Here is a 23,808-nt window from a genome sequence, read left to right on the forward strand (position 1 = left end):
CATATAGCATACAACACAATCAGTCCCTGAATTCAAATCATTATCCCTATGGAATAGATATTATACAGGGGATTTCTGAAAATATTATTATGATTTAGTAATTTAGTGATTGTAACTACAGTATATTAAATATACAATGTATGTACCTTGATGTGAAAATTCTCACTGTGGTCAACTGAACTTTCACTCGTACAATTTGTACTCTCAAACTCATAGAACAGGGATAGTTTTGTTGAAACTGGACTTTATAAAGTAAGAAAGTCATGGATCAATATTATTATGATTTAGTAATTTAGTGATTGTAACTACAGTATATATATGTACCTTGATGTGAAAATTCTCACTGTGGTCAACTGAACTTTCACTCGTACAATTTGTACTCTCAAACTCATAGAACAGGGATAGTTTTGTTGAAACTGGACTTTATAAAGTAAGATAGTCATGGATCTGTATTCTTGTAAAGTTTCATATCCTCCATGATACTGTCAGTAACCTTAGGTCTACTATCATCATACTCAGATGCCTACACAGGTATCAAATGAGGCAATATTGAATTGACAACAATTGCAGTGTATATTATTATTAACAAGCCCTCCTTGTTCAGAAATAAGAAAATTAGGACACAAATGGATTCCACATATCATTCATAAAATGTTGAATACCATCTATGCATCAAAATAGTCAACACTTTAATACTGAATAGACAGTTCCCAAAAAATAAAGACATCTTCACATACTTATTTTGTATCCTGCATTAATACTATCTCACACCAAAGAATACAAACACCTCTCTATACCACACACTATGACAGCACACACGTAAAGGCAAACAAAACACGCGCATGCCACAGTTGAACACACTCACATGTCACTGAAATACAAACATTCACATCACACCGCACATACGATGTAGCTTTCAAAACCAAGGAGGTTTGTCCAAACTAACCATGTACAAATACCAACACAGATGCAATGTACACATGGTACTCTACACAATCACTAAAATTACAAACACACACGCACTGTATGTAAAATGTAGGGCCTATTAATGCATTTAAAGGTGCATGGTCCCGGTGTTTTAGTCAAATGCGTACTTTGGCGCATGGCGCAAGTTTCCTATAGAGACCTACGCTATCGACTCCTCTTTAGCGCTTACGCTTTGGCCCACTTCCCCGAGTCCGAAGAAGTCCAAGTCACTGTAGCCAGTGGTCCAATCACAGTTCGGCTCATGACTCGGCTGAAGAGGATGACCGCTTTAGTAAACTTCTTTTGTGATGTCATAATAACAAGCACATATGCAAGCACCCTGGCATTACTACAGACTGCGCGATGCACAGAGAAGACAACGAAGGCAACGTTACTTAGCAACACCTACGCACTTCACTCTTGATGACAGCTCAACTTCGGTAATCTTCGTATCAATGCTAACGGTGATCGGCAGTATCATCAACAGCGCCCTCTACACTACCGGGACTATGCACCTTTAAAGTCCAGCAACAAGTGTTTTCCCCCAGCTGCATCTACCATTGTGAATCCTCCTCCTCAATGGCACCTACCATTCAGACTCTCTTCAATGAGGTTGAGGTACCATTCCCTTTTCTTAATCCAGTCCGTGGTCCCCAACGAGGTGTCGAGGTCGTCATCGCAATCGACAAGGAGGCTGTCCTCCTCCCCATCTTCCATCCTTCCCCTGCACACACCCAAATCTTAGATCGCTACCATTGCCTTTGCTCTCCCCCGAGCACAGATTTCTTTCCCACGAGGTACAAAAGATCTGGCCGTGCTGGAAGTCTTATTCCTTCCTGATCTCATGCGAGAGCTCTCCAGCCCGAGTCTCCGGCTCTGAGACTTTCTCCTCCACACTATGACGGATGGATCCTCATATCCACGAAAATAGACAGACAAAGCATAGTCTCCACGGTGCCATTTACCAAAGTGTTTCTGTAGTGACAGACGTTTTTAAAACAATCTGGGAGAGTTGTTGTGAGAGTGTTCATCGATCAAACAACAACAACAGCTACAGCCTCTTGTCGACCAGGTTTCACTCATTCCTTCAAAGCACAAGACGTTGTTGCATTTTCAGTGTGTGACGAGTAGCCACACATACAGCAGAACACAGGGACACGGACTACCGACTGGCCAGATTTATTAGGCTGTTAAAGAGCCCGTGATGAAATAACCGCCGACACAACAATGAGAGAAGTAGTCACCGATGTATTCACAGAGAAAAGTGTCAGCTTGATGAAGCCGCCTACGTATTATGGATGCATGCAAGACACAGTGGTATGATGTAGTTACCGTCAAGCGAGTTTTACAACATGATGCATTATCTGGGAATAACATGCAGTAATCAGCCTTCGTAAATATCGCCCAGCGGCCTCATATTACCAAGGCAGATCAAATGACAGAGGACGACTGCCGCTCTGTGACAGTCCAATGCATTTTTTCTCACAGGCGCAGTCGGTGCAGTGTAGATCAGTCTCCAGCCGCTCAGCAACCAAGGCTGGGCAAACTTCCTCGTTGGAAGAAAAATCGAGATAACCAATATTTTGGATCTAGGCAAACAAAGCAAAGTCAATGTTGAGCGAGAAACAATCTTCACACTTTATGCTGCATCCTCTACTCAACAAAAATGATAAGAATTATAAAAATAATAACATTCAGTTGGTGGGTGTTATCTCCATGTGATATCCAATTAGACACAGCCAACAACTGTCATAATCTATGAGGAGAACTCATGACGTAACCCAAATGAACACAAAGGTGAACATGCTCTACTGCATTCGAGAAAGTAAGGACAGACATTAAACGTGGCAGTACTGGTATGCAATGTAAGAGTGGAAGCCTTTTGCAACAGGTACTGCATCAGAAATCACCATGCCTTCAGAATAAAAAACCACAACAAAACTCTTGTTGATAAAGACTATTGATGAGGACTGCTGCACGGACATGATTAATAACTTACAGTGCTAGATAATATTTGAAATTCTACTGGTATCGTTTGCTTCTCAAATTCTGTTTCATTACCTTTGCCACAAATACTTGAGGGCATATCAACCCAATGTAGCATAGTTTTCTGCTCTGAATTACCAATTTTAATGCTGTGACTACTCAATTAAGTGTCAAAGATCTCGTTTGGTTCATGTGTGACCCAGTGCATTATAGATCAACATGCCACACTAGGCCAAATTACTTGCACATAATGCATTAGATCATACAATTTATCATTTAATTTCCTTTTCCAAATCTTTATATCAGACACAAACAAACACACACACACACACACAATATATATAGATAGACAGCTAGACAGCTAGACAGCTATAGATAGATACATTGTAGATAGATAGATAGATAGATAGATAGATAGATAGATAGATAGATAGATAGATGAATAACATTAGATATAAATGTAAACTACAGCATCCAAGTCAATATTGACAATGAGTGACCAACTGACTGCCCACCCAACCAACCTACCACATGCTGATTCCTACACAAGGAAGCCCCTTCAAAATTCATTTCACAGGTCTGATAAAACAACCCCTCCCCCATTTAAAAATAAACAAGAGACCCACGGGTCTAGTGCTCACCTGAGTATCGCAAGTTCACCTTTCACGCAGTCACTCATTTAAATTACACACAGCTCCACCAAAATTTGACCAGGCATTCTCATAACTAAATGTAATTAATAAATGTACAATTAGGGCCCAAATTTGGACCCCCCCCCCCCCCAATAGTATCAATTTTAGCTCTATCACTTCTGGTTCTAGAGAAGAACACTCTTTTTTAAAGATTCCTTGATTTGAGGGAATGGGGGGGGGGGGGCCTGGGGCCCCCTGGGTGGAGCAGGGTGCCCATTTTAACAAATTGAGATCCTATATAACCCCCTAGGGATGCTACATGTACCTGCCAAGTTTGGTGAACATCCATCATGAGGTTTTCAAGAAGAAGATGAAAATATGTGTACAATTTAGGCTCCAATTTGGACCCCCCCCCCCCCCCCCCCCCCCCGTCCGTCATGAACAAAATTGAAACTACAGTCATCAATGTACTGACTCATAGTATTAACTTATCTTTATCACTTCTGGATCTAGAGATGAAGATCTTTAAAGATACCATACTTTTGGGGGGTTAGGGCCCCCCTGGGGGCCCCCTGGGTGGGGCATGGTGCCCATTTGAACAAATTGAGACCCTACACCCCTAGGGCTGCTACCTACCAAGTTTGGTGAAAATGGGTCATAGGGTTCTCAAGAAGACGAAAATGCACAATTTAGGTCCCATTAGGACCCCTCCCCACCCCCTCCCCTGAGTCCCAAGGGGGACACCCCCGATTCCCCCATGAACAAACTTGAAACTACAGTCATCAATGTACGAACTCATAGTATTAACTTAGCTCTATCACTTCTGGTTCTAGAGATGAAGATTCTTAAAGATACCTTAATTTTGGGGGGTTTGGGCCTCCTACGGCCCCTGGGTGGGGCATGGTGCCCATTTTTAACAAATTGAGATCCTAACCCCCTAGGGATGATACCTGCCAAGTTTGGTGAAAATCCATCATGAGGTTTTCTAGAAGATGATGAGAATGTACAATTTAGGCCCATTTGGACACTCCCCCCCCCCCCCCCCCCCCACGGGGCCACCCCTGGATCTGCCATGAACAAACTTGGCACTACAGTCATTAATGTACTAACTCATAGTATCAACTTAGCTTCATCACTTCTGGCTCTAGAGAAGAAGATTTTTAAAGATTCCTTAATTTTTTTTTTTTTTTTTTTTTGGGGGGGGGGGATCGGGGCCCCCTGGGTGCCTCCTGGGTAGGGCATGGTGCCCATTTTAACAAATTGAGATCCTAACCCCCTAGGGATACTATCTGCCAAGTTTGGTAAAAATTGATTCAGGGGTTTTCAAGAAGAAGATGAAAATGTAAAAAATTTTTAAAAATTTATGCACGATGCACGACGCACTACGCACGTCGGACGAAGAATGATCGCAATAGCTCTCACTTGAGCCTTCAGCTCAGGTGAACTAAAGATAATAATAATAGCAAAACTTTACATGAAACAAAATGTCTTCTTTTTTTTTCATTTGTAGCATACAATAGAAAATCAAACATACAATACATTGAGTGTATCATACACGTATTGTTACAAACTACATTTCTAGTGCTTTACACAATGTATCAGTGACTGTAAATTGCAGGAATATTTGAGGGTATGACACTTGTAGTTAAAAGTGTTTTCATTTGTAGCATACAATAGAAAATCAAACATACAATACATTGAGTGTATCATACACGTATTGTTATAAACTACATTTCTAGTGCTTTACACAATGTATCAGTGACTGTAAATTGCAGGAATATTTGAGGGTATGACACTTGTAGTTAAAAGTGTTTTCCCCATGCCGGATGAAGCATTGTGAGGTGTAGTTGACTGCAAAAGGGAACAGGACCACAAAGCTGATATGTGTCTAACCATCATATCACTGTAACTATCAAGAACTCATTTAGCTCAAGAAACTACTTTCTGACTTTAAATAGGTGGTTTTGGTGTTGTGTCTTTTCATATAGCATCAGATGCTCACATAAGTGTGACTCTTGACCATGAAATAGCAACTTCTGTGTATTCATGTGTTTGTACATACATGTAATGACAATTTCAACACATTTTCCATGGAATCCAAGAGCACAGACATTAAAAAAAAAAAATTCTGCGGATTGGATATTCAGAAAGGCAACAAAAGGGCAACAGAATATTCGCCAAAAAACAACAACAACAAAAACAAAAACAAACAGGAAATTCTGGGAACATGTTGTTGATAAGTTGCACATTAACTGCCACGAGTGAGTTTTGATCTTGATATAGATCGTACGTATGACACAATGATGACATCATACACGCCATCAATGGATGAGAGTTGAGAACATTCCGAAAGTCATCAGAGGAGGTTGCTGTCATGACTTAATTTGCAAAACAGAACAAACTTTCAAACAAAGCCAGGATGAGTGTACATGTAGTGTATATATAACAGCTCACAGATAGAAGACACACAACACTAAAACATTCGTTTCATGGTGACAATGAGACAATTTTTAGTCCACATTGTAGGTGTGTAAGAGTAAAGAGAGGAAACCTCTGGTATCAATATACTTCCATGTGTTTGGCAGGGCACTCCAGAGGATATATCTCCCATACTAATGCTTATTTGGGCAAGAGGCCCCATACCTCAAAATCTTCAAGTGGCCCATTTATAGTATACACTTGACTCGTAGTGAGATTTAAAAGGCAATTCTTGACCAGTCTATAATTAACAGAACAGTAAAAATTTGATCAGAATTGGATAAGAATAAGAAAAGTTTCACTAATTTTCTCAAAACAGTTCTTACAAAGTGAATGCAAATTCATGAGTTGATGATGTCACTGCCTCATGACTTGCCATATGATTTGTACACAAAATGTTCCGTTTACGTCTTTTTTTTTCTTAGTTTTTATTCAAACACAATTATGCCCCCAGTCTCAAATCCTATTATGTAACTGATGATTACTAGTATTTGGAAGTTTTTCAGCCAGGAGTAGCATAATGTTTGACATTTAAACAGCAGAAGAATCAAATGTTTGTTAGTTGATCAACTGAAAACTGTGACGTGATAACATCATCAGCTCACTCATTTACAGTTAATGTACGAACAATTTCATAACTTCTGTACTTTTGATCAAATTCTGATCAAATTTTCACTGATATGCTTATCAAATATCACTCTTTCTTTTCATATGGGTAACTGACCCGGAATTGCCCTGTATGTTGTTTTGGGCAAGAGGGCTGGTGGCTTTATCTAGCACTCTTTAGCTACAAAATAAACATGTAGTTTCAGCTCATAAAATGTATCAGTTCATACTGTTGAGTTGCCCCTTGCCATTTAGGTCCTACTATCATGTCCAGAAAGTTTGGTAAAGATTGGGAGAGCTGGTAGAATAGATGACTACCGGTACCTTAGAACCCCGGTAGTGCCACTTCCTCTATCACTTTATGGTACGATTGGTATGTGTGACATGATGGCCTATAATACTGTAAGTTATGACCCAGTCGCTTTTTCTACTATGTGTGAATGTATGTGAGTGTGTGTGTGTCACTACATACTCTTTGTATGAGTATTTCCCTTTATACTTTCTGGGAACAATCTCCATGCATTATGACCTTCCACACACAGTAATTACATGGATCCAGTTCACTATGACTCAAATCACGCACTGGAACTTTTGGTACAGTTTGTATCTCTCTATAAAACATATATACTTCTCATCCCACGTAGCCATTTTGGGCTATGAATACAGGCCAAAAATATTCTTCTTTACACTCCACTTATGACCATAAAGCCATTTTGAGAGTACAAACTACTCTTTTTGACAGTTGTGCTCGATATAGCTACAGTACTGGGAATGGGAATCCCAATTACTGTGTACATTGTTTGATAACTTCATCATGCATGAAATGGTTGTATTTTGCATTTTTCCATGGTTTCTAGGCATGAAGTTGGTTTCTAGGCATGAAGTCCAATCAAACTTCATGTTTACCTGGGTCCCATTTTATCAAAAGATCTAATCAACTGTACATTGTAAATTTCCGTAACACACAGGCTGCCATCTAGCCTTATGATAGAAATCATTTATATAATCGACTATAACTCTTCATAAAACAGGACTCAGGTCTTTCATTTATAAATTCATGTACGGCTGTAGCATAAAATCATATGAACAGACTGGTATAAGCTTCCTTAAAAAAGGATATGAAATTCTAAAAGTTTTGTGGTGTTGTTTGATTTCAAATTGCACACCAAAATGGGAAAAAAAGCTGCACTTAAATCCCTACATTCAAATACTGATGATATATATGCAGAGACCCTCAAAGACAAAAAGAAAAGGCAGAGAGGAAGAAACACTTAATCCCACAGGAATAACCTATAGCTATAGGCTGCGTTTATCATCTTTCCCCTGTTTAAACGGCTTTCAAAAGCCGTTTCCAAAGCCCTTTAGAAACGGCTTCCAGAATAGTTGCATTTGTTTGTTTGTTTGTGTTGCGTTAATCAACTCTTCGCGAACACGATTAAAGCACAAGTTCACCTTCATTAACATAAGGATTGAGAGAATGTAGCAATATTAGTAGAATACATCATTGAAAGTTTGAGGAAAATCGGACAATCCGTTCAAAAGTTATGAATTTTTGAAGTTTTTGTGCAGTCACCGCTGGATGAGAAGACTACTGCAGTGTCTGATGTCACATGTGTACAACAATATAAGGAAAATATAAAGAGAATTTCACAAAATTTCATCTTTTGAAAAAAGTACACATTCCCTTGACTCGTTACTGACATATGTTATGGGTAATATTATTCCCATTGCCTTTGAGTCAAGTCAAGTGCTCTTTTATTATGCGAAAAAAGTGAAAATATGTTGAATTTTCTTTACATTTTCTTTATACTGTTGTACTCATATGACATCACGAGCCTTAGTAGTCTCCTCATCCAGCGGTTCCAACACAAAAGTTTTAAAAAATCATAACTTTGGCATCGATTGTCCAATTTTCCTCAAACTTTCACTGATGTGTTCTACTAATATTGCTGCATTCTCTTAATCCTTATGTTGATGAAGGTGAACTTGTCCTTTAACTAGCCTGTCACTGCACAGCTGCATTGCGCAATTCGACCCGAGAAGAAGAGGTCATAAGGCGTGCATGGTCTGTAACTGCAGTACAAAGCTGTTTCAAAACAGCTTTGCGTTTATCTCGCTTCAAAAGGCTTCTAGAAACAGGTTTCTGGAAACCTGTTTAGGAAACCTGTTTCGAAAAGCACAAATTTGCGGCTTTCGAAAAGGCTTTCTGAAAGGGCTTTCAAAACAGCTTCGCATTTATCATCTCGTAAAAATTGTCTGAAAGCCGTTTGGAAAACCTGTTTCTGCCGAGAAAAAGAGTTGATAAATGCGCCCACGAAGATAGTGTAGCTATAGTAGCTATAATAGATAAAGCTATTAAAAATAAGATAAAAAATGCTGCATCAATGAACAGTGCAGCATTATGAAAATGTCTACTATAATGTCTTCCTTCCTATTGTGTTGTGACTACAAGGTGAAGCAGCCATTTCCATCACAGCAGCAAACAAAATCACATATTTTGTTCTCCTGTTCTCAGTGTATGGGGATTTTTTAGAATTTTGGTTTCTGTAGAATCACGCAAAAGAGGGTAAAAGGAAACTATTATTGCCGTTTCATCCAGATCTTTATTTGGTGTCCGCTCGTGATACTCAAAACGTTGACCATACATTTCATCCGTAATAGTCCGTGTTACATTACTCTACAGTTTCGGTTTTGCATTTTTTTTTTTCATTTCTTTTCTCTTTTTTTTTCTTTTTTTTTTTTGGGGGGGGGGGGTAACAGTTGATCTTTCTCTCTCTGATGGATAATGAAATGACAATAGAGAATATGGGTGGGGAAGAAACAGGATATGTACAATTGTTAGAATGAATTGATTGTGTGTAAACCATTGATGCGAGTACACGATAGTCTTTGAAGGTCAGCATCGGCACACACTGACTGAGGTGTATGTGACAATGCACTTTTTTATTTCATTCCTGTCCATTTTTTACAAGATAGACAGAGGCGGACTTGACCCTTTTTTTTTTGTAGCTCAAGGTCAATTTCAAGGTGTGAATACCTGACATACATGTAGTGTTTCCTTGATATTGGGCATGCAGTTTCCGCTGGAAATTGATGGGCTGTGGAAATATGACAGGTGAAGGGATATTTGTAAAATGAGTAATAAGCTGGTAATAATGTAATACTTTATGAAGGATTCTCCACCAAATTAACCAGTACTGTAAACATGCTACATACAATCATAATGATGTTTACTGTCGGCAACACGTATAGTTTACCCAAAAGAGATCACTGACTATTTCCAAAGTCAGCAGGCAAAAGAGCAGTGGCAAAACTAGGGAACTTTCCAAGAGCAAAATTGAACGATAACATAAAAAGTCACAACAAGTTGAATATCAAAAAGTTATTCCGTATTAAGTATATATTTACCGATCTTTTTTTAGAACACATTAAAATCTCCTTCAAAAGTGATGATCTATGAGACTGCAGTACAATCTGCTGAGAAATCATATTGAGCAACTAAAATTCTGCTTGTGAAATTTAAAGGGATGGTACAGTATTGGTGGAGATTAGAATTGGGCTTTTAACTTTTTGCGAGATACCAAGAAAACACTTATGATATAGTACAGAGCATACCATTTTAAGAGGAATTCAAAGTTTATTTGATGAAAATTGGGTTTGGAATGACTGAAACATCCATAAACAAAGTAAAACAAAGCGATCGTAATAAAGTGTGGGTTCCACACTTTATTAGAATTGCTCTTTTTTGGATGTACTCAGCCATTTCAAAACCAATTTTCATCAAATAAACGTTGAATTCCTCATAAAAAGACATGCTCTTTCATATTTCATAAGGTTTTTCATTATCTTTCCAAAAAATGGTAGAAACCTGAAATTAAGTCTCAACCAAAACTGTACCATCCCTTTAAAGAATATCACTTCTTTTCAAATAGACACTCTTCTACTTCCAACAGAGGCATGAGATTCCTGAGAACACCAGTGCCTCAGTTTGTCTCTGTCACAATTCAGAGTTGTAGAGTTGATTATACTCCTCTTTTTCTTTTCTTTTTTTTTTTTTGGGGGGGGGGGTGTTTATTTCCCATTGAGCATGTCGCTGACATGGTGCAATTCTATCACAATTTATGTCCATACAAAGTTTTGATGATCATACCTGGACCATTGCCACTGCTAAACATGTGTGCCCCAATGAGACAGCCTGGGCTACTGTAGGCTTTACATCAAACCAGTGATTAATATCCACAAATCCTACAAAAAAACTAACAACAACAACAAATGTAGAGCTCAAAGGCTGACACCCCTTGCAGAACTGGCTTTATCCCTGCTAGTTTAACATGAAGTGACCTCTCGGTGATCCATGGAGACAAAATCTTCCAGACCCCTTTCACACACGCAATGAGATGATGGAGCCATAGGTGGTCATGTTTTCCGAAGCTTCATAGGAATGGGCAGCATGCATGAATTTTCCATACAGCGTTTCCAACAAGAGAGTTTTGTAACTAACGCCTCCCGTCACATCACAAGTTCACCAGTGAGCAATCACAAATTACTTCATGAGAGAGGGATGATATTTCACTAAAATTTTTCCCTGACTTTTCATGAAACAGATATACCCAGGAGCATCCACCTTTATATAATTCTCAGTCTGAAGGGGGTATCACCATGCCCCCAAACTCCAGGGCATAGCCCCTTTCATGTGGAGTTCACCCATTCCTGGAGACAGGTTACCTGCTGGGAGCGGGTCAGTGGTGTCATCGCAATGCCTGCTGACTCACTAGCAAAGTATCGGGCGAGAAACTTACAGCTGAGCACATATACTGCATATAAAATGTACATTGTATATATAGCATGCCAGAGGCCTGAAACCAGACTTTTGACTGGTTTTAGAGGAAAGGCCTGTGTCTTGCTCACTGTCTTTCTGTCATGTAAAGTCTCAATGTCTGCCACCAATTTTTAAACAGCAGTCCCATCTAACATGCCAATGATGATGGGTGCAAGAAACAGCATAAACTTTACTACCAGTATTGAAAGTCATTATGTGCTACACAAAACACCCCGATACATCCAGTAGAACCACAGCAAGAGGGACCATCCATGGCTCTGTAACACAGTTATTTGTTTCTGAATGAACGTCGAGTGCAGTTGTGCTATTATTCATCTTCATAAAGAATTTACAAAGCCTGGCAAATTTGAGACCAAGAGCTCTTGTCTTTCAATTGTAATATCACTGTAGAAGAGAAACAAAAAGTTGTGTTGTTTCAGTGCTATGTCCAGTTTAGATACAGTTCAACTGGTTTCTATCAAAACAACTTTTCCTCTGGTACATTCTCAGGGTCCAAAGTCAAAGTTCCATTTGACAATCTGAGTACTTCCAACGTTAAAACAGAAAACAAAAAACTTAACAACTCTAATTGATTTCAAACCACAGCTGCCTTATTGGTATTTCTGGCACATTCAATCTTCAGCTAGTTTGTCGTGAATAATGCTTTCTGTACAATTTCTTTCTTCATTTTTTTGATTTCCCCAAAACATTTTGAAATATATAGAAACACACATTTTCAACCACTCATAATAAAATTCAGCCACTTCATTACAAATGTATCATTATACATAGTACGTATGTGTGATGCAGCAGAACTCTGAGTCATAGTCTTTGTTTAATAATTTGTTTTTTTGCTTCCATGGTAAACATGCAAGTGATGTAATCCAAATCAAGACATTGTAGTTCTAAATTATGAATATAAGACACCACGTAACAAACTCACAGCTCTTTTGGGGACTTTTTTCCTCAAAATCAACAATTTGCTGGCTTCAGTGTAGCAGGACAAGCACTGGTTTAAAAAAAGATGGGCACTGTTGAGTGTTGATTCACTCGTTTTCTCAACAACAACAAAAAAACCAAAACAAAAAAAAAAATCTTGGGAAAACAAACTCTGTGTGACCGGAATGGACAGGATATGGGGGCAACGTAACACCAATCGGAAGGGGATGCTGTGTGACCCAAAGTCCAGTCTTGCACGTTCCATAGGTAGGCCGACATGTAGGCACATAAAAAAAAAGAGCCATAATGCTCTGTTGACCCTACCATGCATTGTATTGATCATCCCAACTACGTACAAGTGTGTAGGTGAAAAACAACAATGATGATGACTATCTGTATAAAACCTTACCTCCGGAAATTTAAATCAACAGGTAAACAGCAGCATAAAATTTGAGTGAGCAAAAGCTTCTGAAAATATTTGGCAGGCTGGCATACGTACTGTACATAGTCAGGGCACTTAAACATCCCCTAACACCACAACGGTTTTTAGCAGAGTTGTCCATGAGCTGAAGTTGCCATCAAATTGATTCTATGCTTGATATTATTAAATGTTCATCTTTGTCAGTGAATAGATCCTGAGAACCACAGAAACTTTAACTTTAAAGAATTTTTGGCAGTGACTTGTATTCAAGAAGGAAAATGAAAGACTCTACAAAATGTTGTAGAGCCGGTATCGGGAAGCATGAACCCATATACTTGATACAAGCTTGTCAATATCTTTAAAATTCTGAAAAGAAGTTCTGTGTATACCCCGCATTAGATCTACAATGTACCAGCAAATCATACACGGAATAAGAATTTAGCAAACATGTTCAAAGTAATTTTGAATAAACTTGAAACTCTGAATGATGAAAATCTTGCCAAATTAGTCAAATAATGTTTATTTGTCCTCATCTATTCAGCTATACTGAATAAATAAAAGAATCATTATATTGCCAATCAAGAAATAAAGTAAAAATAGTTTTGAGGATAAATAAGGAATGCAATTTATCTTGATCTTAATTATGACTTTACTTCAAGTACTCAACTTTTTGTGCTGGATTTCCGTGTGCCTAACTCTCTTCTATCATGGTTTGGCTGTGAAGTACACATTGTACATGTACAAAGAAACAGTCAAGGGGTATCAAAGATTTGCAGATAGTATAAAAATTCCTTAAATGTTTGAATTTGGTACCAGAATAATATAATGCTACAACTGTAGCTGATCAAAATCGGACGGATGAGCTCTACATGGGCAGGATGATGTCACAGACAAAACATGACAATGACATCACAGGACAGCAAATTGTCTCTTGACCGACATTCTCACCAGGAGTGACACATGAGCCATATTTCATCATCGGCACCACTCGAAAGTCCAACTAGCTGATAAATTCTGAGATTGAACAGACAGATGATATGTGTACTAGGTAACAATGTACTGTAGTGCAAGATCTCAAGAAGTCAACTTTTAAAAACAATCTAAACAGGCCGACCTCATATTGGGAGGCCAACCATCTTGAATTGAAGTCTACCAGGTAATGAGGCATTCAATTTAAAAGATAAAAAAGGCTGCAGGAAAAAAGATTACGCCATCTGCTGTTACCTACAGCAATCTAAATATACAATATGAGAACAAATTAATCATTTACAGTTACAGCTGTAATATATATGTTTCCTCTAATGAGGTGCACTATATAGGCAATTGGTGGTTTCACTATCATTATCATCATTATTTTCAGGGTCTGTTATGTCAAAGAAATGCTTTTCATTTTTTCTCCCACTTCCAACTTCTCAGCTCAAAACTCTCTGTGCATAACAATCAACGAGCTAATTGGTCATTACTGTGGAATTCTAGCTCATGGTAAAAAAAAAGATACATCAAATCTTAGTAAATGATACAAATTATACTCTAATGATGATGGTTCAATAATCACACATTCTATGAAATTGCATGAACATAGAAGTTAGAACAGCTTAAAATGGCAATGCTTTTCCACAGTCCACACAGATATCTAAAAATAACAATCATGGTAATATTGCTCATCTATTGCATTGTATACAAGTGCAATATTACCAAAAGTACCATCTTTAGATGGTGATATGACAACATTACTTGTGACTTTCTAACATCAAAGTAGTATAGTTATTTATCCCCATTCAATAAAGTTTTTCACTTTCCAATCTTACTCGTCTGATGCCTTGCTTCACTTCGTTGGAAATCACAATTGGTTTTTGTTTTGGGTTTGTTGTTTTGTTGGGGGGACATGTTTCCTGAAGTACATTGTAAATCAACTCCAGTGAATGCTACAAAATTTCATTTGTTTTCTGTCTTTATTGGGGTATGAATTTTCACAGCTTTCTTTCCCCTTAAGTTGGATTCAAATGTATTGAAATTTATTGATACTTCTTCTCCACGTGGGACATACTTTGTGTGGCACAAGGTTCCTTGTTTATTCAAGTCCTGTAAAATGGCCCTATCAATAATTCTGTTGCATTTCATAGTCAGGTAAGCCTCAGGCAAGTGTTCTACGTAGCTGTCAGTAACAACTTTTGTATCACAGCAGAACATTGAAATTTAAGTCAGTGAAATCTGTTTTACTGCCATGGGTCTACTCAAAAGACTGTTTCCCTTTTTGTTTGAAGGAATCATTGCTGGCTCTTGTATGCTTGGCGCTCCAAGTCAAATGTCAAAAGCTCCTATTACGATGGTCCCCTTGCCCCTTGACACTGACAGTCAGCGATGTGCCAACCTTTCTGGGGACTTCTTCTTCTCGTCTCTGTGAGTGCAGCAGCATCTTGCGGGCATCTCTTACGACACTTCCTCCTCACCTCCTCCTCACCTCCTCCAGGCATGCTCGACCGAACGGAAATTGAACGAAAACTTCGGGACAACATGCTCATTTATTCGCACCGATGGGCAAGCAGCTTCGAGTGTTTACGCGAGGATATTCTTGTCCTCTTAAGCTCTGTTGGAGCAACGCCATCCTCATCACGGGAGACATAATGGGGTGAGTCAGATGGCAGGGGAACTCCACACGCTGCTCAGTTCTCATCAATAAACCAAGGGGCAAATTCCCATTTTTGCAGAAGCAATAGACCATTCTTTCGTGTGGTGTACAGAAGACCTAGATGTAACAACTCCCTAAACACTGCTAATTACATAATGATTTCTTGGATTCCATCACATAAACTAAACTTTCCATTCAATTTAAACTTAACTAAACTTTTCATTCAATTTACCTTCACAATAACATTTTAGGGCCTACACACTTGTTCACAACAATTCCAATGAAAACAAGTATTTGAAAAACTCTCCAAATCAACTTTATATTTTTTGATCCTTTTTTCAATGCATTATTGATTCAGTGCGTGACTTACAAAACTCCAATTAAGAAGACTTGCTTAAAAATACTTTTGAATTAGCTATCAAATACAATAATTTCAGTTCAGTTCAGTTCAGTTCAGTTCAGTTCAATCAGTGCCTATCATGTAAGTCATTAAAACACAAACTTCCATTTCACTCTACAACTACCAAAGGTAACTTTCTTCATACACAGACAATGTCGATGGCTTTCTGTGTTGGCTGTCCTGAGAGGACTCTCTTGCAATTACAGTACTAATATGTGATAATGTTGTATTCTTCATTGTATGCATGAGGTTCTTCCATGGGTAAATTGTGAAAGATAATAACTACGTATCATAACATTTATTGCCCATTTCCCTCACAGGCACTGTAATGTATTGTATAGGCAAGTGTCCTCATAGTCATTCAATAACCAAGTAACCATTGATTTGATCAAGTAGAGAAAGCGTCCCACTCCCAAGCAGGTGGTCAAAGTGGGTTAAATTCTAGCAACCTGAACTAAGGAATGCTCAGCGGCAAGATCACGTAGACATGCACTAAACTGAATGAATGAATTTATTTATTTGAATATTGTATGAATTCATTCATGTATAAATGACTGAATTAATATGAATGAATATGAATGAAGATATAAATGAATGAATGAGTGAATACTATGTAACTAAATAAATGAATAAATGAATGAATGACTAAATGAAAACAGCCAACTTTTGAATATTTTTTGACATCCATTGACAATAAACTCAGTGGGGGGGGGGGAGGGGGGGGAGTAATTGACTTTATCTTCAATGTACATTGTAGCCCTACTCATTATTTATCATCCAGGAACTTTCAGTCATTCCAGTCACTGCATGACAAGATAAAGTAAAAATTGACAACTATTCCTATTGCTATCACTACAACAACACCACCAACAACAAAAATGACTGCTCATTCTGGTATCTACCTACGTAATTGGCACTCTGATTACACACAGTCTGGTTGAATTTTGTTGAATTGTTTGACTGCGCCAATTATCACCAGGATTTTCCTTCAGCTGGAATTGCCTGGATTGTTTGAAACATTGCAGATTGTGGCAGTGGCTGATACACTGGCAGGTTATCCACTGATGAAAACACATGATTTGACAATTGAACCCAGAATACATACCAGAGAAAAGTAGCTTGCATTCTGTTTTCACTTGACTAACCCAAATCGGTACTGTACATAGGTTTATAGAACATACAGTCTTTTTGTACATTGTACTTGTGGCCATGGCTAATACCTGATTGGCAGTTATCCACTGATAAAAATGCAGATCATGACATACACTGAACCCAGTATACAGGTACCAGAGGAAAGTTTGTGGATTATCATCACTGGTCACTAATGACCAGACAAAATGTATGATGGCACAGATTTATGTTACCACTGAGTCTTACGAAAAGGGAGGGGGGATTGCAGGAGGGGATGAAGAGAGGCAGATGAGAAGAGAAAAGCCTCCGGCTTCATATTTAATATGCACATTTTATAAATGGAGCAAATCAACATCCATTCACGATATTTAACAACATCTCCCCTGGTTCCTTCCACTGTAGGACAGCACACACTCCCCCAATGCATCTCTCTCACTCTCCATCTCTCCCTCCCCCTTTCTCTCCTCCCCTCATCTCTCTGATCATCAAGAGATCCGAGGGAATAAGGAAGCCAGCCAGCCAGGTCTGGAGTAAGCAAACACAGCCATCAAACAGTGGTGGCTTATGAAATATGAGATACCCTCATCACTCAACACAAAGGACTCCGCGTGCCCAACTCCAAGCTGAGACAATCTTGTGCCCCGGTGCCTTGCGACAACTGTTCCCCAGATTGTTGGCCCTGCGTTTTCGCAGTTAGTACAACTGTAAATTTTCAAATAGATACAACATACAAAGAAGACTGCATGCTTCTCCTTTCTAACATTAAATGATACCACAAAGTAGTAAAAGCAGTCGTGGTTGCAGTATACAAATATTGATTGCTCATGAGGATGATGGTGGAAATTATCATTCCCAAGGGGCTTTTCATACCGACCCTTCTATCACCCCGAGGCGTATTGTTTGTTGTATGGATGATGTCTAACTAGCAAAATATGTTGTTGTTGTTTTTTTGGCTGCCATGTCACACACACTTTACATAAAATGCACTCAAAGTAATCTTTTGATTTTTGTGCATTTGTTGTCCCATTTTTTTCCAATTCCCTCCCCTCCCCCCCCCCCCTCAAAAAAAAAAAAAAAAAAAAAAAAAAAAAAAAGAGGGAAGGGGGAAATTGGTAACTGTTTGAGAAATAAGATCTGGCCATATGTTTCCTTCATTCCACAAATAATTTTGCAAATTGACAAACTGCAGGAGTGCGAATTTCTGCAGCAGTCAAGTTATTTGCGCAGCAAGCCCCTCTTCTGACAGTGAAGGCAAGAAATATTTCTAGCATTTGCTTTGTTTACCCAGGGGAAGACTTACAGAGTACAGGTGCACCATTTTAAAAACATATACATGTATAGGGACTCATAGTGGCAACAAAACATCACCAAACAATCAAGGGTAGCACTGCCTGCTCTACATGGTAACAATAGGAAAAAAGAAATAATTATTCATTTAAACCCCTGGCAATGTTCAGTTTACACACAACAGTACGGCCAGCCAACAAAGTACCATCATGTTTTTCAGAATTCTTCCAGAGCCTCGAGTCAGTATCAACCTCACGTCACACTATACCTCTATGTGCAATGGTGCACTGGGTTTGATCGTGTTTGTGTCAGCGAGGACACCTTTGACTGTTACCCTATTCTATCAAAACGGTCGCTGAGATCTGATCTGTAGTACGTGTGGCCACAGTGATCACATCACAGAGAAAATCTCTTTTGACATCTGGATAATATCCTGCAGTTTGATCCTCGTGTTTGGGTATTGTGTATTAAAATGTTCATTGCAGAGTTCACTGATAGAAAAAGACCTTGAAACCACTGGAAGAGGAAATGATATGGAGCCAGGATTTGTGCCATTAAAAACAAAGAAAAACAAAAGTTCTCAGGAAAAGCTTACTATAATGATATGATGTCAGCAAAGTGGTCAATACAGAAATAATCCAACTGTATGGTTGCTGTTGATCACACAGTATATCAGAAGAAATCCTTGTTGCAAACTGAAGTGGGAGGTTGTGGCATACAATCAACCATGACAACAACAAACAAACAAACAAAAAAACGACATAATGTCATCTACAAAGGTCCTACCAGGGAAGTGGAAGAGGGTTCCACCTCCCTGGTCTTACTGTGCATACACTGTACATGTAGAATACTGTTATGCATTATTACTTCCTTCCCATTACTTGGGACTGGGAGCAGAAATATTTCACTAGAAAAATAACCAGACACTTTTGTGATTTTAAAAGGCAAAGCATTGTCCACATAACAGCCATAGAGATATTTTACATAATTTGTTTTTGCTTTTTATGCCCCTACAGTACAGGAAGTATTGTTAATTAAGGTTAATAGGTTGTTTGCTCTACAAAAGCTGGAACATTTAATACAGGGCCTGGATTTGACAAGTTTTGGAATGGTTTTGTCTCTGCTCTGCATTTTCGCTTTGAGCAGATGTCAGATTTACATCCTACAGTAGTTGATAGGGATTGTAAATCATCAGCTACTCATCACTTTACATTTAACCCTGTGGTGATCATTGCCTCTTTTTTTATTCTACTGCTACTCAGTTCCCATCATCAAACTGAGCTATTATAAAAGAAAAGAGAAAGTAATATACTCCATCTACACATCTTATTTCTTGTCCTGCAGGAAAAATAAAAGTGAAATTGAAGTTTATGTGAACACAAATTAGATTTAGACATATTCCTCAAAAAAGAATATGAATACGTATGCATGTGTGTGTATACAGACGTAAACACTGCAGACACACACACACACACACACACACCCATACACATACACACACACACATGTGCGTTTTGGTTTTTTTTTTTTTTCTTTACCAACATTTGTTTATTTCCAGCATTATCCCAAAAGGTCATGGTGGGATAAATGAGATTTCGGTGGTGATCAAGAGTAATAGTCTAGGTCTCCAACCAGGATATTTCTCTCAATTATATGCATTTTATGATGGAGAAGGGAGTGTTCCACAGCACAGCTCAAGAGGAGTGAGCTAATGAGATGAATTTTGTTCAGTTTTCAAAATTATTAAAAGACTGATTTGATTTTGCTCTTTAGACATAGTGATTCCTGGTATTGAATTCTTTGTAATGGTTAAGGCAAGAATGTGGCATCTTTTGTGAAATAATATTCAGTTGGTATCATTTTGTTTTGCTTTGATTTGTTCTGTTTTGTCTCGGACCCTAGGGGGTGGTCGCTGTTGCAGGCAAGAAAGGATACTTCATAAGAGGCATACATGTATGAACATCATCACTTTTAATTGGTATTATATTTTACATTGAGATACATTGCATGGAAGGGACTGCAAACAAATGGCATGAGGAAAACATACACTTTTATGCATGCAGTAGGCAGGTAGGCCTATTTACAAATTGTACTTGGTATCAAGCTGGAACATACCTGCATCATGCCTGGTCTCTGTGGTGCTGTTTACAACATCATCTGTCGTACTTGAGCTCTCATAGCCTTGTTCACTCAACTTGTCGCAGTCCCCTATGGAGGGCGAGACCGGTTTGAAATTACTCCTGCAGCTCAGTATAGCCAGCTTTTTCTCCGTTGTTATGTGCAGGTCGTCTAGGCTGCTGCCAAACGACCCGGCCCGCACAAGCACATCGTCGTCTCCTTCATTGGCGTAATCGGTGTCAGATCCATGGCTCCCGGTCTCATTGCCAAGAGAACTTGGGCTTATGGAATTGTGCTGATACGAGCCCAGTAAGAAGGCCACATTTTCGTAATCGTCTCCGCTGTCGTCACTGTCGTCATCTCCGTGATTTATTGGGATCGGGGTCCTGACTGATCTACTCGGCGCAGGCCTCGGGGGAACAGCCGGAATTGCATCCAAGCCTGTGTTGACGTGTTCGTGCTCCTCGTCACACTCATTGTCCGATTCCCCCTCCAATATTTCCTCTTCACTTTCTTCCCCTCTCGACTTCAGTCCATCCTCACTGTCGAGGTCGATGCTGTGGGCATCGTCAGAACCGAGCGATTCTAGTCCCTCGTTGGCCCGTCGGATCCTAATGATTTCTTTCTGGATCCATGTCTGGCAGAACTTCTCTCGTCTAATCTCACTCCTCAATTTAAAGATGCGACTACGCGTGAGTTTGAGGTCATCCTCCAGCAGCTGGAGGTCGGTGAGCGCACGCTTGCTGGCGAACGGGAGAGCCGCGGCGACGGTCGTGTCCAGCAGAAATATGAGGCCCGGCGGCGGAAACTCCCCGAAGTTTCTTCTCCATGCTTCCATAAAATCCTCCTTGATCGTCATTTTACCGTCACCGTGGCGAGGCGGCTACGTATTCCTGTGAAAAAATGGTCCTGTCACTTCTACGTACTAGCTGATCAGGCTTCTGTTTTTGTTCCAGAGTACTTGGCACTTCAAAACACCTTTCTGCGTCTCCTCCACTATGATACGATAGAATGGTAGATGATTTCTTCAATCGCGACGTCGGTACACTGGTATAATTGGCATTTTCGCGATGTTGGCTTTTGGTGTCGTGTGTGTGAATGAAGGCGTGTACTGCATGGAGTACATTTATGCTGAGTGTGTGTGCAAAGCAATAACAACCTTGCAGCATTTGGGTACTGTAAGAAAGCTTGGCTCGAGTGTGACGATGAGGCGCTGGTTTCAAGAGGTGGCGGTGTTTACTATTACACCAATACACTTGTTCATATCTGCAAAAAGCAGGATGCGGTACGATAACCACTCATTCGCTTCGTACAAAGTTTCAATGAACTTTATTCATCACATATGCTTGACACGTAAGTGCACGCTACCTGGGTGGTTCACACCCATATGAGCACGAATCGAATGTTTACGTTGTGAGGGCAGCTGAAAAGGGGTCGATTCCGAGCTCAGCCTCCAGTGACCCCGCCCCATATCGATAGATGCCCCACCCCCGTAGGCCTATCAATAGCCAATAATATTGCGTGACGTCGTTATATATCATGTGATAACTACAGCAAATAACAACTTTAGTAAGTTCATAATAAGGTTGATTTTACATATTCGTGACATTTTCCGCGTTAGTGAGCCGTTACGTGCTGCTGTAGGCATAAAAAAAAAAAAGATTCTGTCATGGTCTTTTGCGTAATCGAATACACACACACACACACACACACATATATATTTGATATATATATATATATATATATATATATATATATATATATATATATATATATATATATTATATATATATAATATATATATTCTTATTATTTATTGACTGTCTCGTTTATTGATTATTTACTTATTTGGATAATGATTATTTCTGCAACTACTTCAAGTTTCAAGTTTTATTAAACCAATTCATTAAACATTTGACATTTTACAAAAGGGTACAGCATTAAGAATAATGAATGGTTTGGGACCCCAAAAGAAGCAGAGCTTGTAAAAAAGGGGTCCCGGATAAACATATAAAACAAAACATACTAAAGTTTAAAGGGACTGTACAGTACTAGCTGAGGTGGGGATTCATGTTTTGAACATTCCTAAGTGAGATAATGAGAAACCTCTTAAGTCTTATGAAATATGAAAGAGCATGTACTTTTAAGAAGGATTCAACGTTTATTTGATGAAAATTGGTTTTCAAATGGCTGAGATATCCAAAAAGTAATAATAATAAAAGGCGACAGGCCACGCCTTTTATTAGGATCTCTTTGTTTCACCTTGTTTTTGGATATCTCAGCCATTTCAAAACCGATTTTCATCAAATAAACTTTTGATACCCCTTAGAATTGCATGCTCTTTGACATCTCATAGAGTGGTTTCTGAATATCTCGCAAAACGTTAAAAGCTAAATCCTCCCCTCAACCAGAACTGTACACACCCTTTAAGCATATTAATAAGAAGTATAATAGTAACATATTTACATAGGACAGATGCAACACAACACACACACACACATTCAATCACACAAACACGTGTCACAAAAACGCTCATGCACATACATGTAGTTCACATGAAATTGCAGAAAGATACTTTCTATTTTACTATACTTTTAAATTCAGCTTCCCTGATCAATTCTTGTTTTACAAATTTCCCTCAAGATAGATGCGACATGTACGTTTAAAGTTGGATAGTGTTGAGGCTGACCTAATTCTCAATGGCAAATTATTCCATTCTCTAATACAAACATATACGAATGAGTTTTGGGCAGTTTGAGTTCTTACAAAGGGTTGATGAATGAGATTACTTTTACTCGTATTATAAGCATGAACGGCAGAATTTAACACAAACGCATCCTTCATGAAAGATTTCGGATCACCTTGTGTCTTAAACATAAAAATCAAGCAACTCAAGATAACTAATTTTTCAAATGGCAAAATATGAAGTTGAATAAATAATGGCAAACTTGGACTTCTATAGTTTGAATTTGTAATGTACCTTACAGCTTTTTTCTGAAGAACAATCAACTTATCTATATGAGTCTTATAAGTATTTCCCCAAGCTACATTACAGTACATTAAATGAGGCATAACTATGGCATTATACAGAGTAATTAAGGTTTCTTTTGGTAAATAGAGACGTAACTTGGATAAGATACCAACACTACGAGAAACTTTAGTACAGACGTAACTGACGTGGTCTTTCCATGATAAATATTCATCGACTATAACGCCTAGGAATCGCACACTATATGGCTTCGTTCAATCTGGTTACCGCCTATTACTTGAACCCTTCAAAGACACATGCAACTTTTCCGAAAGTGACAGCCAAGCTGGTTGTGGTTACTCTCACGGAAGAAGAAGAAGAAGAATCACACATCCTCCAGATAGTTGAGAAATAGTTTTAAAAAAATA

General features: G+C 38.8%; 1 protein-coding gene across 1 annotated transcript in view; it reads right to left on the reverse strand.

The window, feature by feature from the left end:
• The window catches only part of LOC140226758 (active breakpoint cluster region-related protein-like), a 112,167-nt gene extending 90,811 nt beyond the window's left edge, over positions 1-21,356 (reverse strand). The window contains 1 exon segment of the mRNA XM_072307188.1: positions 20,410-21,356. Within this exon segment, the coding sequence (XP_072163289.1) occupies positions 20,410-21,271 (862 nt within the window). The 5' untranslated portion in view covers positions 21,272-21,356.
• Between the last annotated feature and the right edge of the window lie 2,452 nt (positions 21,357-23,808).

This window comes from Diadema setosum, chromosome 4 (assembly GCF_964275005.1).
Source record: "Diadema setosum chromosome 4, eeDiaSeto1, whole genome shotgun sequence".
In the NCBI taxonomy this organism is placed as follows: Eukaryota; Metazoa; Echinodermata; class Echinoidea; order Diadematoida; family Diadematidae; genus Diadema; species Diadema setosum.